At 40.2% G+C, this 18,162-nt stretch overlaps 1 protein-coding gene across 1 annotated transcript in view; it reads left to right on the forward strand.

Moving 5' to 3' along the window:
• Positions 1 to 18,162, forward strand: part of fat3a (FAT atypical cadherin 3a) — a 345,169-nt gene that overhangs the window by 234,576 nt on the left and 92,431 nt on the right. Inside the window, exons 9-15 of the mRNA XM_046074254.1 lie at positions 1,033 to 1,243; positions 1,362 to 4,090; positions 4,222 to 5,593; positions 9,692 to 9,888; positions 10,089 to 10,242; positions 10,477 to 10,710; positions 13,425 to 13,814. Coding sequence (XP_045930210.1) covers positions 1,033 to 1,243; positions 1,362 to 4,090; positions 4,222 to 5,593; positions 9,692 to 9,888; positions 10,089 to 10,242; positions 10,477 to 10,710; positions 13,425 to 13,814 — 5,287 coding nt within the window. The remainder of the gene's footprint in view (positions 1 to 1,032; positions 1,244 to 1,361; positions 4,091 to 4,221; positions 5,594 to 9,691; positions 9,889 to 10,088; positions 10,243 to 10,476; positions 10,711 to 13,424; positions 13,815 to 18,162) is intronic.

Below are 18,162 nucleotides of genomic sequence, written 5' to 3' on the forward strand. Positions count from 1 at the left end.
TGTATGAAGGTGGATCAAACAAGCTAATCTTAAATGTCAAAGTAGAGAGGAGCCTAGTAGGCCTATTTATTTTCATTCATTACACAATATGAATAAGCTATGCAGACAGTTGTAAAGAAGGAACATCTTTTTCTTCTGTTCTCTACTTGTTATAGTTACACAGTATTAGGGGTGTGGGCTGTATTAAAAGTATCCACTGTTCTCCCATGCTCTAACACACAGTAACGATGAAATGTGTGCTGTTCTCACATTCTTCCTCTGTATGTACACATAAACAACAAGGCAGGGAAATATAAAAGGAATTTATTTTATTGTTTGGGTACATTATTGTTCAGTGTACATGCTCACATCTGAAACAAACTTTACGTGCTTGATAACTCTCCCACCCCGCAGACATCTACGCGTCAATACCGATTTATATTCATAGCGGCAAGTGCTATGTAGCTCCACATAGGGGACACAGGAAGTGACATATAACACCTTCATGCGGCGTTGGAACCGCGTAGCAAATTCACAGCCGCACCGGCAGAGCTCCAGAATATGCAACTCGGCCGGCTCACACGCGGACGCGCTACAAGTGCGAGGGCCCGCCCAACGCTGCTTGCAGCTTTAATTGTAAACTGTGTTTTGTGTTTAAAATTGTAATATGTATTTTTGACTTATAGTCTGTGCAACTACAATTATATTGACATTGATTTACCCCCAGAGAAATAATTTCTGAGTCTTATATTTAGAAAAGCAGGAGACCCAAAGAGCAGGTACACATTTTTGTATCCAACAGTAAAACTACTGTTATTAAAATGTGATATTTAGGGAAATACATGCGGCAAAAGAAAGTAAAGGAGCAAGAGTTCTGGTCTGATGATATTTTGCATTTTGTTTTGGCGTTTGTTACACTGCCTATTTGAGCTTTTTCAGTTACATTATTATTAGATTTTATTGAGTTAGTAGTGACCATGAAGGATGTTTTTTGTCTGTTTACTTGTTTATTTTATTTTTGTTTTTGGTATTTTTTTGTTGTGCTGTCCACAGGTGAAGGACCAAGAGTTCCCATACAGAAAGAACCTGGCTCGTGTGCTAATAGAAGTGGAAGATATAAATGACCATGTACCAATATTTACCAGTGCTCTGTATGAAGGCTCAGTCTATGAGTCAGCAGCAGTGGGATCAGCTGTGGTCCAAGTCACTGCCCTGGACAAAGACAAAGGCCAGAATGCAGAGCTATACTACTCCATTGAAGCAGGTAGGCACATCTGACAACTAAATACTTGCACTTGTATGTTAAAGTGTTTTATGATCCTGTAAATAATTTTCCCTACCACTGATGAAAATTTGTATCTGTGTTTTTTATTTTCTGACAGGGAACAATGGAAATGCTTTCCATATTGAACCTGTTTTGGGTATCGTCACTGTTGCACGTGACCTGGACTTGTCCAGCATAGGCCATTATGTTCTCACTGTCAGAGTTACTGACAATGGCTCCCCTCCCCTGTCCACCACCACTATAGTGCGTATTGCTGTCACCATCTCTGATAACGCTGGCCCTAAGTTCCCTCAGCCTGACTACCAGGCTGAGATCACAGAGAATGTGGTGGTTGGGACCTCTGTAACCACTGTAAGTGCAGTCAGCCAGTCCACCCTTACTTATGACATCAAGCAGGGCAATACCAACCGTGTTTTTCAAATAAATCAGTACAGTGGAGTGATTACTACTCAAAAGCCCCTAGACTATGAGACTACAACATCTTACACCCTAATAGTCCAGGCTACCAATATGGCTGGCATGGCATCCAATGCAACTCTGGTAATCCAAATAATGGATAGGAATGATAACCCACCAGTTTTCCAACAGCTTCACTATCGTGGCAGCATCAGCGAGGCTGCACCAGTCAACAGTGTGGTCTTGAATTCAGATGATTCACCTCTAGTAATAAAGGCCACTGATGCTGACCACAACCAAAATGCTCTGTTGGTCTACCAGATTGTTGAGGACACTGCAAAAATGTTCTTCACGGTGGACTCAGGAACTGGTTCTATCAGAACCATTGCTAATCTAGATCATGAGACACTGGCCATCTTCCACTTTCATGTCCATGTGAGGGACAATGGCAGGCCACAGTTGACAGCAGACAGTCCAACTGAGGTCACAATACAAGTGACTGACACAAATGATTCACCACCTCGCTTCACACAGAATGCCTATGAAACAGTCCTGCTACTCCCCACCTATGTGGGAGTAGAAGCTTTGCAGGTTTCAGCCATAGACCCTGACAAAGATGTCTCTACAGAGCTCACTTACTCTCTGACTGATGGAGTACTGGAGCACTTTGCCATCAAACCTTCCAGTGGAGTCATCATAGTAAAAAACAACAATTTCTCCAAAGAACGTTTCCGCTTCAGTGTCAAAGTTTCAGATGGGAAATTCTCCAGCACGGCTTTGGTAACCATTCTTGTCCGAGAAGCTCTGGACTCTGGTCTCAGCTTCACCCATAGCGTTTACTCTTCATCTATTCAAGAGAATGTGTTAAATATCACCGAAGTGGCTGTGGTAAATGCTGTGGGAAACCGTCTTAATGAACCATTGAAGTACACCTTGTTGAATGCCGGTACATGCTTCAGAATCCGTCCAACTTCTGGCGTGATCCAAACCACAGGAATACCCTTTGACCGTGAAGAGCAAGAGTTCTATGAACTAGTTGTTGAGGCGAGAAGGGAGCACGACCGTCTGCATGTGGCCAGAGTTATGGTTAGAGTCCAAGTTGAGGACATAAATGATAATGCACCTGTGTTTGTTGGACTTCCTTATTATGCAGCTGTTCAAGTTGAAGCTGAGCCTGGATCACCCATTTTCAGGGTCATGGCAGTAGACTTTGACAAAGGGATTAATGGAGAGGTATCTTATTACCTCAAAGATGACCATGGTCACTTTGAGATCAACCGACAGACGGGTAGTCTCAGCCTGAAGAGGGCTTTTGAGTCAGACTTGTCCAATGTCGAATATCAGATGGTAATATATGCCAAAGATAGTGGTTATCCACCTCTCTCATCTACTACAGAGTTTCCCATCACAGTAGTCAACAAAGCCATGCCTGTCTTTGACAAATCATTTTATTCTGTTTCTGTGAATGAGGATGTGGCTGTGCACACACCAATCCTTGGCATCAATGCCACTAGTCCTGAAGGTCAGAACATAATCTACACCATTGTTGATGGAGACCCATCTCTTCAGTTTGATATTGGTTTTGATACTGGAGTCATAAGTGTCATCCACACTTTGGACTATGAAGCAGCATTATCTTACCAGCTGACCATCAGAGCCACAGACTATCTGACTGGTGCCCGTGCTGAAGTTAATGTAGATGTGCTTGTCCAAGATGTAAATGATAACCCGCCTATCTTCCAGAAAATGTTGTACAGGGTAGTTTTGTCTGAAACAGCCATGATTGGAACTCCAGCACTTCAAGTAATTGCAGCTGACAAAGACTCAGAGAAGAACAATGTTGTCCGTTACCAGATTTTCTCAGATGCGCATAACAGCACAGAATACTTTCACATTGATAGTAGCAGTGGATTAATCCTGACAGCACGTATGCTAGACCATGAACTAGTCCACAAGTATGACTTCATTGTCAGGGCCACTGATAATGGGTTCCCACCTCTGAGTAGTGAAGTATCAGTCATAGTTGTAGTGAATGACATGAACGACAATCCTCCTGTTTTCAACCAGCTCCTCTATGAGGCATATGTGAATGAGTTAGCACCTAGGGGTCACTTTGTAACCTGTGTCCAGGCATCAGATGCTGACAGCTCGGATTTTGACAAGTTGGAGTACAGCATTTTGTCAGGAAATGAAGGAATGAACTTTGTGATGGACAAAAAGACAGGAATCATTACATTATCCAGCCATCATAAGCAAAGAATGGAGTCTGCCTACAGCCTCAATGTTTCAGTGTCTGATGGGGTGTTCACCAGCACTGCACAGGTTCATGTTAAGGTTTTGGGAGCCAACCTGTATAGTCCAGTGTTTGCGCAAAATATGTATGAGGCAGAGTTAAGAGAGAATTCTGCTGTGGGAACCAAAGTTGTACAGGTAAGTGCTATTGAATCTCATTGAAATAACTTTTTCTTTTGTATAATTTCGAAAAAGAAACATTCATAATATTGTACTGTGATTATATAAATACTAATGTCTGTGTTACTAAGGGGATGTTTTTATTTCAGGTGAGGGCAACAGATGCAGACCCTGGAGTGTTCGGTCACATAAGTTATTCCTTTGTTAATGATGTGGGCAAGGACCAATTCAGCATTGATGCAAGTGGTCAGATCGCTACTATAGAAAAGCTTGATCGAGAGGACCCTGCCAATAAAAACATTGTTCTGACAGTAGCAGCCAGGGACTCAGGTGGACGTGTCTCTTACTGTACAGTACAAGTTAATCTGTTGGACGATAATGACAATGCACCTCACTTCCGTGCGACAGAGTACAGAGCTTCAGTCAAATCTGATGTGGCTAAAGGTTTTTTGGTGACACAGATTCAGGCTTATGATCCTGATGACGGTACTAATGCCAAAGTGACATATTCACTTTACAGTGAGGCACATGTCCCTGTGATAGATATATTGGAGATAGACCCAGACAATGGTTGGATGGTGACTAAAGGCAGCTTCAGCCACCTGAGGAACTCTGTATTATCTTTTTTTGTGAAAGCTGTGGATGGAGGGAATCCAGTCCGGCACTCTCTAGTGTCTGTCTACATCCATGTTCTTTCTATAGATGCTTTCATTCCTTCCTTCAGCCAACATCAATACTTATTTAGCATGCCAGAGGACACCCCCATTGGTTCAACCATAGGAACATTGCATCTCAATACTTCTCCTGGATATACCTCACTCACTGCTACTTTTTCCCTGGTTAACGGAGAGACTAGAGAAAACAACCAAGATGGGGTGTTTGTGGTGGGAAAGGATACAGGTGTAATCAAGCTTGATAAGCCCTTGGACCATGATGTGATCAAAGGATACCACTTCAAAGTCACGGCCACTGTAAAACAGGCAAAGCTGGCTTCTGTGACTTCTGTTGATGTTGAAGTAAAAGTGTTGGATCTAAATGACAACAAACCAGCCTTTGATGCCAACTCCTATGAAGCCACAGTTATGGAGGGAATGCCAGTTGGAACCAGAATTATTCAAGTCCAAGCATTAGACCCAGACTCAGGGGCCAATGGTCAGGTAACTTATAGTTTTGGGGCATTAATCCAGTCAGAAGTGGATTCAGAAACATTTGTTGGCACCTTTAGCATTGACAGCAACACAGGCTGGATCACCACACGCAAGGACTTGGATCATGAGACCAATCCATCCTACACATTCACAGTGGTGGCATCAGACCTTGGGGAGACCCTGTCTCTTTCCAGTACCACCACTGTGACCGTAGCAGTGTCAGACATCAATGACAACCCGCCCAGGTTCCTGGAGCAACAGTACTTTGGTTCAGTTCAGGAGAGCGACCCGCCAGGTGAGGTGGTGGCTGTGCTCAACACCAGAGATGATGACAGCTCTCCCATTAACCGACAAGTCAGCTACCACATCACTGGTGAGTACCTCTGTAAATGTAATTGTCATTGCAACTGTAATGCTAGACAAAATCATTATATATACGTAAGTAACTGTATATATTGTTTTTATTTGAATTCTAATTAAAAATATTTGTACACCGTACTGTGCAAGACTTTTAAGCAGGTGTGGAAAATGCTGTAAAGCAAGAATGCTTTCATAAATAGACAGATTATTTATCCATTAACAAAATGCAATGTTAATGAGAAAAATCTTAATCAAATCAATATGTGGCGTGACCACCCTTTGCCTTTAAAACGGCATCAGTTCTTCTAAGTACACAGCACAACATTTTTGAATGAACTCCACTGGTAGGTTGGCCCAAATCATCCACAGTCCTTATGTGGATTTAGGCAACCTCAGTTGCTTCTCCTTCTTCATGGAATCCCAGACAGATTTGGGCCACACCATCACTTCCAGTACTCCTTGTTCTTCTCAATGCTGAAGAATGTTCTTAATGACTTTCACTGTATGTTTTGGCTCATTGTCATGCTGCAGAATAAACTTGGGGCCAGTCAGATGTCTCCCTGATGGTACTGCCACTAAGTATCTCCCTGTACTTTCCAACATTGAGAAGACCATTAAATCTGGCCAAATCCTCAACTCACTTCACTGTTGCCTGCAGACATTCATTCTTGTACCGCTCTCCAGCACTTTGGTGAACTGGTGAAACTGCCTTCTGCTGCTGCCCAATATTTCACATTCCATTGCCGGAGGGACATCTTTTTGATCTGTCATGAAGGCCACTTTTGACTAGACTTCTCCGGACAGTAGATGGGTATACCAGGGTCGAACTGTTTTCTGCAACTCTGATCTGATGGCACTGCTGGACATCTTCTGATTGCGAAAGAAGTAAGCATGATGTGTCTTTCATCTGCTGCAGTAAGTTTCTTTGTGCTTCTTCAAAAGAGCTTAGACACAGATCTGGAAACCCCTGTCTGCCTGGGAGAGACCTTGCTGATGCAGTGTAACTACTGTGTGTCTTGTTGCTGTGCTCAGTCTTGCCATAGTGTATGACTTCTGACAGTAAACTGTCTTCAGCAGCCTCACCTTGTTAGCTGAGTTTGGCTGTTCCTCACCCAGTTGTATTCCTCCTACACAGCTGTTTCTGCTTCACTTAATGCTTTTGTTTCAACCTACATATGGAATTGGTGATCATTAGCTCCTGTTTGGTACAATTTTTTAATCATACACCTGACAATATGCCTAAAAAAATCCCTGATTTTGGTCAAGTGTACTTAGAAGTATTGTTGCTGTTTTGAAGGCAATGGATGGTCACACCAAATATTGATTTTATTTATATTTTTCACTCACTTTGCATTTTGTTTATTGATAAATGTTAACATTAAAATTTCTTTTTTAAATCATTCTTACTTTAATATTTAGTGATATCATTGTAATATTTTGGGAACAATATGGTAACCTTCTAACAATACAATTAGTTGTATCAGTACAATATTTGGATTACAAATGGTAATTTGGAGACATTAATGGGGTAATAACGTGATGAGGTAATAAACGTTTATACCTGGACTTACCACGTTTATATTTATACAATATTATATTCTACTATCAGTGTAATATCTTCAAAATCACATAACATTTTTGGAGGTTGAAATTGGTAATTACTAGGAGTGTGATGACACGTTACTGGGCTCACGAGAACAAGACGAGGTGAAGTCTTTTATTGGACTGAAAGTCAATCTAGTTGCATTTTGAATTGTTACTTACATTTTGTTCGTGTCTTGTCTGGCACTCTGTAAGTGTTTCCATCACAAACCCAAAATGCTGCCACACAATTCATTTAAAAGTGGTGGGGGCATTTTCTATGCTTATTTCACACTCACCTTTATATTTTATATGTTTAATGCTGTGACTTATTGACAGGCGATTAAAGAACTGAATAGAAGGTAATGACTTTAGGACTCCCGGAAAACTAAGACAGAGAACTAACATGCCAAAAGGTGATAGACAGCTAATAAATGACTCATAATAGGAAGAGAATCCCTCTCCTAATGGCACTGCAATGAGTATCAGCCAGATTGCTGGAGTGAATGACAGACTTGTGAGTGATGTGACCTTATAGTTGACAGCTGAGACGTAGGAGGAGCTGCTGCTACAGTGCAGAGAGGGAAAGAATAAAAGATATAGATAACAGAAATGTCAGGGGGGAAAAAGGAAACACAAGCTGTTGAAAATACTGACCAGTGTGCCCTTTCTCACTTTCAAGAGAGAACCACTTAATGTTATGCAATATGAAAAGTGCAGCATCAAATCAAGAAAGAACCTAGTGAAACATACCTTCTTGCTGTGAAAATAGTGTCTATAATATATATAGTGTTTCATTTTAATTTGCAATGAAGAGGTTGGGTGTGAATGCACATTTATTTGTTTTCGGCCTACTATTGGTAGAGCCGACGGATGGTGATGTCAGTATGTCAGCTGGTCTTTCTGATTATACATCTATCCCTTTATCTATTTCAGGGTGACCTTCACTATCTCCCTCCCACTTATAGCCTTTTTCCACATTCTTACTGACATGCTGTAATCATTCTTGTTTCCTGCCTGTCAAATTCACCTTTGTGTTTGACTGTTACCAAGTATTTGCACATGGAATTCAAACACTAAAGATTTGGAGGCTGCTGCTGGGTTTTTGGATTTCTTAGTTCTGAATTTTGTAGTGTTTAGATCAGTTTTCATTTGGACAGAATCAGGTTTATTGCAAAGAAGTTTCACACATACAAGCAATATGGTTAATTTGAGAGTTGGTGTCGGTAAGGGTCCCGGGCTCTTTCTGAAATCCACAACCATCTCCACTGTCTTAAGAGCTCCAGAGTATTCTGGCTGCACCAGGTCACCAGATGGTCAATCTCCCACTATGGCTTAAAAAGATTAAGAAGTTTATAATAAAGGCTCAAGGCCCTAAACAAACACATTCACAAACAAAGCACTTCTGCAGTTATGCACTAATGTGTCACTACACAGGCACAAGAAATGTAGCCACTTCTACAGGACTACTACAGAATCACAGCATGGACATAAATATAACTAACTGCTCTAGAGTACTAATATTAAAACCTTAATATATAACATATTGCTTTCAGTATTGTTGTATTTTTGTAGTTATTTTCAGGTGCTGGGTCTTTTACCCTGAATTATGTTTCTCAAGTGGCATCATATTAAATTAAATTTGCTGCTCTCGATCTGTTGAAATTCAAATTATTTCATGTTGAAACTGGTTAAAAAAAATTGCAAGGCTCTTTATAATTGAAACTATTTTTTGCTGTTCTCAACTATGAGCCAAGATGCATTTTATAAAGAAAAGATAATGACAACTGATTACATGCCTTTGTATTTACACCTGGTATTAAAGTATTATTATTTCCATTTGATTGATGTGATTGAATGTCAGTATACATACAAATTGGGTGAGCTGAGCTGAAGGGAAGTATGCAGGATACCCATGAGGGATCACCAAAACTTGCAAAGTGAGGGTGACGGGACCAACAAACACAGATGATGGCTACTTTTCCATCCGCTTGCTAACTAGGCTAACATTACTTATACTGTAATATATTTGTGCATGTATGTTTCTGAATATTTCAGTAATATACAGTATTGTCTTCCTGACTTGATAGTCCATTGAAATGGGTCAGCAGCCACCCAGTGCTCTCATAAAGCTTCAGTATTATTGTCTAAGCCTTATCCTCTACTGCAACATTACTTTCCCTGTACTGTCCACATACAGCAGACAACAATCATATAATTACAGGTATTTTATATAAGTTACTTCTATGGGTGCAATTGGTAAAGAAATAGTCTTTTTTGTAAATGTATATAAACATACATAACATACACAACTTGATATCTTTCCTAACCCTAAAATGAAAAATTAAAGCGTGCAACAAAACTAATTTTTCAGAATCAATCTGCCAGCAGCCAATCATGTTGTGCAAAGAGGAAGGCTCTACTTTAATGAAAATTTTTGGGAAATCAGTCACAAACTCCATGTAGGCCTAAAATATTTTTACTGATCCTGTATCTCACTAGATTCTCTCTGTCTGTCTGTGTGATCCAGGTGGGAACTATCGTGGTGTGTTTGCACTGGGTCTGGTTCAGGGTGAATGGAAGATGTATGTGAAGTGGCCGCTGGACAGGGAGGATCGCAACCTATACACCATCAATGTCACTGCTAGCGATGGGCTCTTTGTTTCCCAAGCAACAGTGGAGGTGACAGTGATAGACACCAATGACAACAGTCCCATCTGTGACCAGGTGGGGAATAAAACCTCAAATTGCTTTTTTCAAAGGACAGATGCATCCATGGTTTCAGTTAAATACGTTGGAAAATGGCTGTTAGCTTTAGCCTCCTACATTTATTTGACTCAGCTTACTGTTAATGTAGCCATTGTCAACCTTTCATAGGGTCGTGTCATTCCAATGACCGGGTCTTCGCTTTATGTTTGTGTCTGCAGGCTGTGTACACTGCCTCCATTCCAGAGGACCTCCCCATCGGCAGTGTGCTGCTGAGGGTTGGAGCTACAGATGAAGATGCAGGCATCAGTGCCTGGATCCAGTACTCTTTACATGGTCCTGGATCCCAGGACTTCAGCATGGACCCGGACACTGGTATGGACGTGGCTTTGAAAACACGGATATAGTACATTTCTTTTGGAACAGAACTTAGTACATAACATTTTTTCGCTAAGCGTGCATAAATTGTACCTTGAATCAATCCATCATAGAGTGAAAGGCAGCAGCACAAGTCACCAGCTTATCACATTGCTCAAACATTTATTCCTGTGGATACTTAACTCATGGCTCCATCTCTTAATGTTTCACATGTTGTTGTAACCTGTCTAGGTGAGGTCAAGTCATCTGTGATTCTGGACCGTGAGATGACACCCAATTACAGATTGTTTGCTCAAGCAACTGATGGTGGTGGCCGGTGGTGTCGTGCTGAGGTGCAGCTGGTAGTGACTGACGTGAATGACAACCCGCCCATCTTTACACTATCACAGTACACTGCCAGCGTCTACGAAGACACTGCCACCAAAGCCCTGCTCACCCGCATCCAGGCCATAGACCCTGATGAAGGTGATACCACTACTACTACTACTACTACTACTACTGGTGTTACCACTATTAAAAATAGTGCTTTAAATTTAATAAACATTCATAAAATATAAGGTGCATTCATTTTGAAGACAGACAGGCATAAAATGGAAGCAGAGGCAGACAGAAAGACACAAAGATATCCAATAAGTAAAGAGAGAGAAGCGGAGAAATAAATGACTAATATATATCAGATAAATGGAAAAATGGGGATAACGGGAGCACACTTCGGGAGACATTCATGGTGCTACACTTGTTGTAGTTGAAAAATGATAGAAGTAGTGTAAAGAATGAAAAAAGCAAACTTTGTTCGAGACAAAAGTACATAACCCTGCCTATTATCACACCTCCACATAGAGTGGGTACGGAAAGTATTCGGACCCCTTCCAGGATCTCTCTGTAAATGGCTGCAATGAAACAAAGAGTGAAAAATTTAAAGGGGTCTGAATACTTTCCGTACCCACTGTATATGTTCAGTCTGTGCATAATTGGGTGTGATTGTCAGATTGCCTGTTTCAAAAACATACAGAATTTGTTAGAAGCAAACTTTGTCTTTGAAGACACAGTTACATGGTCCAGCAAGCGCTTTGTTGGAAGTATACTGCCTTTAAACCTCTGATGTGTACAGGACATGCACAGATATGTTGGGGGGCAGGGGCTCAAGTGAAAAAAGGGCACTTCTCATAATTATTTTAATTTTTTTTTACAACAAAATGTTAAATACATTTACACAACTCTAACTTCCATACCAATTTTTTTTAATTCCCTCACACTCACACAATAGTATCATACTCAAGATGTCTTCTTTAGTATTCACTAGGTTTATCCCAAAGAGCAGGCAACAGCAAATGAATGTGCAGGTTTTCTATGCTACTAGTTTCAAGTATATATTTAGAATAAATGACTGCAGCAAGGAGAGGGACATTAAAATGAATTATTAAAATACTTTTTGTTTCACAAGCGAGAATACCTTCAGCTTCACACATCCAAGCAACATAATACTAAATACATTAATGTATTGATCAAATACATTATTATTTTTATTGCTATTTTACACTTACTGTGTGCACGCACACACACACACACACACACACACACACACACACACACACACGCACACACTAATGGTGACATTGACTTAGTGTAACATTTGAGGGATGCAAAGATCTATTAGCATACAACAAACTAATAGAATGTATAATTATTAGTAGGGCTGGCCACGTGAACGCGTTATTATTGCATTAATTAATTAACGACAACAATTATTTTATCGCACGTTAACACAGTTTTTATTAATATTATTTTGAAAGTCCGTTGCTCACTGGTTCTGAATACACATCCAGTCAAACCATGGGTCACAGGAGAATGCCATAACGAAGTGGATAGCTACACACTGCATGCTGGTTAGTACTGGGGAAGATGTCGGTCTTAGGAATGTTCTTAAAATCACAACGTAGTCGCTTGGCCCCACGGGGTTGCTCTTTGCTCCGGTGAAGAGACAAACTCTCCACGAGTAAACGGCAGGCTGTGCGCTACACAGTGGTAGCCTATTTAACTTAAATAAAAAAGTAAAAATTTAAGGCTACATAACTTTACCTGATAGACCTTCGTCTAGTTTTGCGGGAATGCTCTGCCATGCAAATTACCTCCTGTTGATGTCCCATTTAGTAAACAGAAATAGATTCAGGAAACTCACAAACAGCGAGGATCAGTCTCTCTTTCACTGATTTATGTTCCGCGTTGCATACAAAATGTTCAAGACAATTCAACGTCAGCAGCGGGTGGGTATGTGCGTAAGGCAAGCATGACTGCGACAGTTTCACGGGAAAGCACTTGCTTGTCGCTAGGCCTTGTCGACCACTTCACCTCACTCTAGCAGGGACACTTACTACTGAACATAGACTGCTGCTGCTCCCTGATAAAAGAAAAATGTTTCTGCTACCTGTTCAGAAAAAAAACAAGAAAACAGATTTATATCTGTTAATCTGTTGATGAGCCTGTTATGATGTTCTGATCGTGGCTCTGGACTCTAACTTGTTTTAACAAGCTAGATAAAAGGTAAGGACCTGGCAGTGGCAAACAGCTTTGGTTTATGTTTGATTAGATTTACAAGAAAATTTTATTGCTGCCGTGTAAAGGGAATACCACTGGTAAAAAGCACCTTATATGTTATTGCACTTTTGTGTATATAGTACTGCTATATACACAAAAGTGCAATAACATGTAAATTTAAATTAAAAGTGCGCAATACACTATTTTAGAATTCATTAATTCTGGCGATTAATCGCATAGTTATGTGATTAATCATGATTAATCGCAGAAAATCAGGCGATTAATCGCAATAAAAAATTTGGTGCCCACCATTACTTATTAGATGAGGAGCCTATGATCAAAATTATTACTGTTTTGAGATTTTGGTCTATTTTGCTTCCATGTCTTCTTTTACTCAATAGGTCCAAAATACACATTTAGATCATGTTTGTTTATTGCCTACTACCCTTCATTGGTTTGCATCTGTGGATTTCTTCAAAATGAACCAAAACAAGCTAAACTGCATATTAAATATATATATATATATATATATATATATATATATATATATATATTCATTTATTTAATAAAAAAAAGGCACCACAGAAAAAAGTGTACATGTACCTGGACGTGTACCTAGTATTCTTCTTCTGGCTCTGCAACAGGCCTGGGCCGTATGGTGGTCTACACTCTGGCCGACTCTGCAGGAGGTTCCTTCTCCATCGATAAATCCTCAGGTATTGTGGTCCTTGAACGCATCCTCGATCGGGAGGTCCAGCCAGCTTATCAGATAACAGTCCATGCGTCTGACCAGGGTTCACCGCTTCCCCTCTCCTCATTGGTCAATGTCACAATTACTGTGCTGGACATCAATGACAACCCGCCTGTGTTTGAGCGCCGTGATCAGCTGGCGACAGTGCCGGAGGATGTGGGAGTGGGCACAGAGGTTCTGAGAGTTTATGCTGCCAGCAAGGACATCGGGACCAATGCTGAGATCACTTACAGTATCCGATCAGGCAACGAGCACAGGAAGTTCCACATCCACCCGCTGACCGGTGAGTGTGTTCTGCATTGTGTGTTTTCTGATACAACAAAGCAGTTGCAAAAATGATAAAGTTTTAAATTCTATACATATACACATGCCTATGTGTAATATGAAAAATGCTGCTTGTAGTGACAAACCCGTGGAGAAATATCACCAACTATGCAGTTCCCCTCAGTGCTGTGTATCTCAACCTCTTTTACCTCATTGTTTTGGTTTTACAGTTGGCAAACTCCATTTTCATCAACCTCATTTTGAGCCACAGCAGGCAGCTGAAAGGAACATTAAACAACCAGATATTTTTCTTAGGAGCTAGTGAAGCCCATACCAGAGCTAAAGGGACTTCTTATTAATTAACTTATATTCATCAGGTAGACACAAACATGGCATCATCTGATGGGATGATTATGTTGCTCCGTGTCTTCTGAATGTGTAGTGTAAGGACACAGGTAGCGTTGATAATAATTTGTTTAGGGGATTTAATTACCAATAGGCCTCCTGGCTATATCAGCTATAGGTCATTTGAAAGTGTCCCATAATGTATTATGTCATGTTAGTACAATATCACTATAGGGCACACAACTTAACTTAACACACAGCTTTGCACAGGTAAACCCACCATTGTTTGGGATGGGACTTCATGTCACACTGCATTGACATTGTACACTTCACTGTAGACTTTAAATGTTCAGTAAAAGACCAAAAGAGCAGCAGAACCAGTCCACAATGTGATGCTTTACCACAGGATGCTGCAGGTTGACACCATCAAATGACCTATGTTTTAAAATACTGTGAAGCATAGAAAAAGCCCTGTGATCATGGATTGGATCATTGGATCACCAATCTATGCAACATATACTGTAGGAGAGGGAGAGATACTCGTCCCTCTTTCCAGCAGTAGCTCAGAGTTTAATGGTCGCTATGAAATGATCTCCAGTTTAACAGACATAAAAACAGCAAGCCATTACAAAGCTACTAGCAAAAAGTCAGGCTTGTTGAATTCTTCTGGCAGCTGCTTGCTGTTGCATTTACTTAATTGTTGTGTGGTCGCTGCAGAATGTGACTGCTTAGTTGAACACTGACTCCAAATCACTTTATCCAGAGCTTATACCTTCTGTACTAACAGCAGAGATCCAGATTTCCTCTGACAACCAGGTCATGATGTTTTGATGATGCACACTGATGGTCACTGACAACTTTTATGTCAGTTTCTCTGCAATCACACAGTATAGCAGTTGCCATTAAATGAAGTCCTAATAAAGTCAGTCAGTAATGCAGGAGTTTAGATATTTTCAGAAACGATCAGAAAGCTTTCTTTTTGTATATTTAGCTGGTTTACGTGGATGTAGTGGCAGTAGTACCCGACCCGACAGTGCAATCCTCACAGGTTGCGAGGATGCCCAGCCCCCTCAAAGCGGACCCACACTTGTTCCTCAACAGTGGACTGATGCTGAAAATTGAAACAAATATTAAACTTTTTAGTTTTCTCTCGTGTTCTCTCACTGCTCTTTACATTTCTTTCTCTACATTTTCTTTGTCTTGCTTGTCTAATAAAACGTCCCAGACCTTGCACCAACTGTAGTGCTATAGCCCTTTCGATTTTGCTGACATGTTTAGATTATGTTGATTTGGTAATCAGTGTTTGCATTTTGTGCTTCTACTATGATTAAGTAATTAAATAATTTCCTTTTGTGTCCATTTAAACCGTGTTTATAGTTGTTTTACGATCGGGAGTCTCCACCGGGTATTTTATTTTGAAAATTGACCGGATTCTCTCTGCCGTTCTGTGTCTGACTTCCTGCCTGGTTCGATCTGCTCTGTGCTGCTTGACGTGGGTAGCAGCAAAAATAAACCTACTACCTATTCTCTGTGGAGCAGAGTGGACAGCCGCTTCTGGGACACGCTGTGGCCGCGTCTGGTCACGAGCATTGACTATAATGGCCGCGATTAGCTCACGGCACAGCCGTAATGCGCCGTAGCCAGTGGATTTTAGCTGTTAGGTGTCTAACCTGCGTGCAGGCTAAGCCTAACTTGAACTCTTATGCTTCAGAGGCCATTATGCCATTGTTATAGTTGCTGATTTGTGATATGCTACTATATTTTTAGAAATGTTCCTTTTTTCCCATAATTTAATTCAAAAAGCGAAACTTTCATACATTCTAGATTCATTCCACATAAAGTGATTTTATTTAGTTTAAATCTTGATCAAAATCAAATATATGTATCTCAAAATATGAGAATATTAGAATAAAAAATGTGTAATGCAGAAATTCTGAAAAATTAAAATCATCAAAAGACATTCTGAAAAGTTGAGAATAGAGAAAAGTTAATTTATGCACTCAGTACTTGGGTGTGGCTCTTTTGCACAAATTACTGCATCAGTGCCGCGTGGCATGGAGGCACACAGCCTGTGGCACTGCTGAGACTGTTATGGAAGCCCACGTTGTTTTCATAGTTGTTGGGTCTGGTGTCTCTCATTTTCCTCTTGACAATACCCCATAGATTCTCTATGGTGTTCATGTCAGTCGAGTTGGCTAGCCAATCAAGCACAGTAAAACCATGATCAGCAAACAAGGTACTAGTCGTTTTGGCGCTGTGGGCCGGTGCCAAGTCCTGCTGGACAAGGAAATCAGCATCTCTATAAAGCTTGTCATCAGATGGAAGCATGAAGCGCCCCAAGATCTCCTGGTAGACGCTGCATCGATTCTGGACTTGATAAAATACAGTGGACCAACACCAGCAGATGACCTCAAGTCATCACTGACTGTGGAAACTTCACACTGGACTCCAGACTCTGGGTCCTTAATTTCCAAATGAAATGCAAAATTTATTTTTGACCAGTTTTGACCAACAGCAACAGTTCAATTATTTTTTTCCCCCATAGCCCAGGTTAGACACTTCTGACGTTATCTCTGGTTCAGGAACGGCTTGACACTAGGAATACAACACTTGTAGCTCATTTCCTGGACACATCTGTTCGTGTTGGCTCTTGATGCATTGACTCCAGCCTCAGTCCACTGCTTGTGAAGTTCCCCCAGGTTCAGAAATCTACTTTGCTTGACAATCCTCTCAAGGCAGTTATCCCTGTTGCTTGTGCACCTTTTCCTACCAAACTTTAGCCGTCCTGTCAACTTCCCATGAATATGCTGTGATACAGCATTTTGCAAACAGCCAGCCTTGTCAGCAATGACCTTCTGTGGCTTACCAATCAATCAATACTTTATTCACGACAACAACATTACAAGTACAATAATAGAAATAATACTGCTTTGTGAATAGGGACACCCTATATATATATAAGCTATCTCAAGCTTGTACATAGGGGACCAGACAATAAGCAAATCATTTAACACACAAAGTATTAAGATATTATCTAAATATATATTACAATTAAGTAGAGCAAATGCACTCTACAGTATTTCAAAATTTACCTACATAGAACCCTAAAAACTAAACTACCCTAATCCTAAGTTCCCAGTGGTCCCTAAACAAAACAGACAAGAAAATGAGAAATCTTTGCATCAGTCTATCATTAAGTAAATAGGCAAATGTGCAATAAAGAGAAACTTTGACAGATAAGATTTGCAGTACATAGGGCTAAGGTCACATAGTCTGTTGTTAAGCATATGTACTACATAATACATTATACAGGCATTATGAAAGATATTACATTCTGTTAGCTTCAAGAAGACTGTAGTTGTAGAAAATAGGATCAATGGGAGTGTTTATCTTGGACCATGAAATGGCACCTATAAGTTTCTTCTGTAAATCTGTTATTTCACTAGGTAACTTGGAAAAGTATTGCACCATATGACATTACAGTAATTTAGGTGATGCTCAATAGAGACTTGTACAGAGTTATGAGTGTTTTGTGTGATTTTTTCGTCAATTCATCAATATGAACCTTATAGTTTAAGAACTCATCAAGATGTACCCCCAGAAATTTTGTCGACTTCACTTTCTCAATGATTGAACCATTTCTTTCGCTGTAAGCATGGTCAAAATTTTATCGATTTCTGTTATAATGGAAGATTAAGTAATTTGTTTTGTTTATATTTAAGAATAATTTATTACATTTATATTATTTTGTATAAAAATCTTTATGAGATAAAAATAAGTTTGTAGCATCTGCAAAAAATACTTTATGTAGTATGCTAGTGGAATTTGCAAAATCATTTATATACAGTAAAAAGAGGAGTGGCCCTAAGATGGATCCCTGGGGGACCCCATATTCGATGGTTTTATTTTGAGATCTGTGGCCATTCATATGTACATATTGCTCCCTTCCACATATATAACTTCTAAAACAGCTGAGCGCTGTTCCTCTGACACCATAATGTTTGAAGTCAATAATGTCAAAT

The sequence above is a fragment of the Micropterus dolomieu genome, linkage group LG17 (genome assembly GCF_021292245.1).
Source record: "Micropterus dolomieu isolate WLL.071019.BEF.003 ecotype Adirondacks linkage group LG17, ASM2129224v1, whole genome shotgun sequence".
NCBI lineage: Eukaryota > Metazoa > Chordata > Actinopteri > Centrarchiformes > Centrarchidae > Micropterus > Micropterus dolomieu.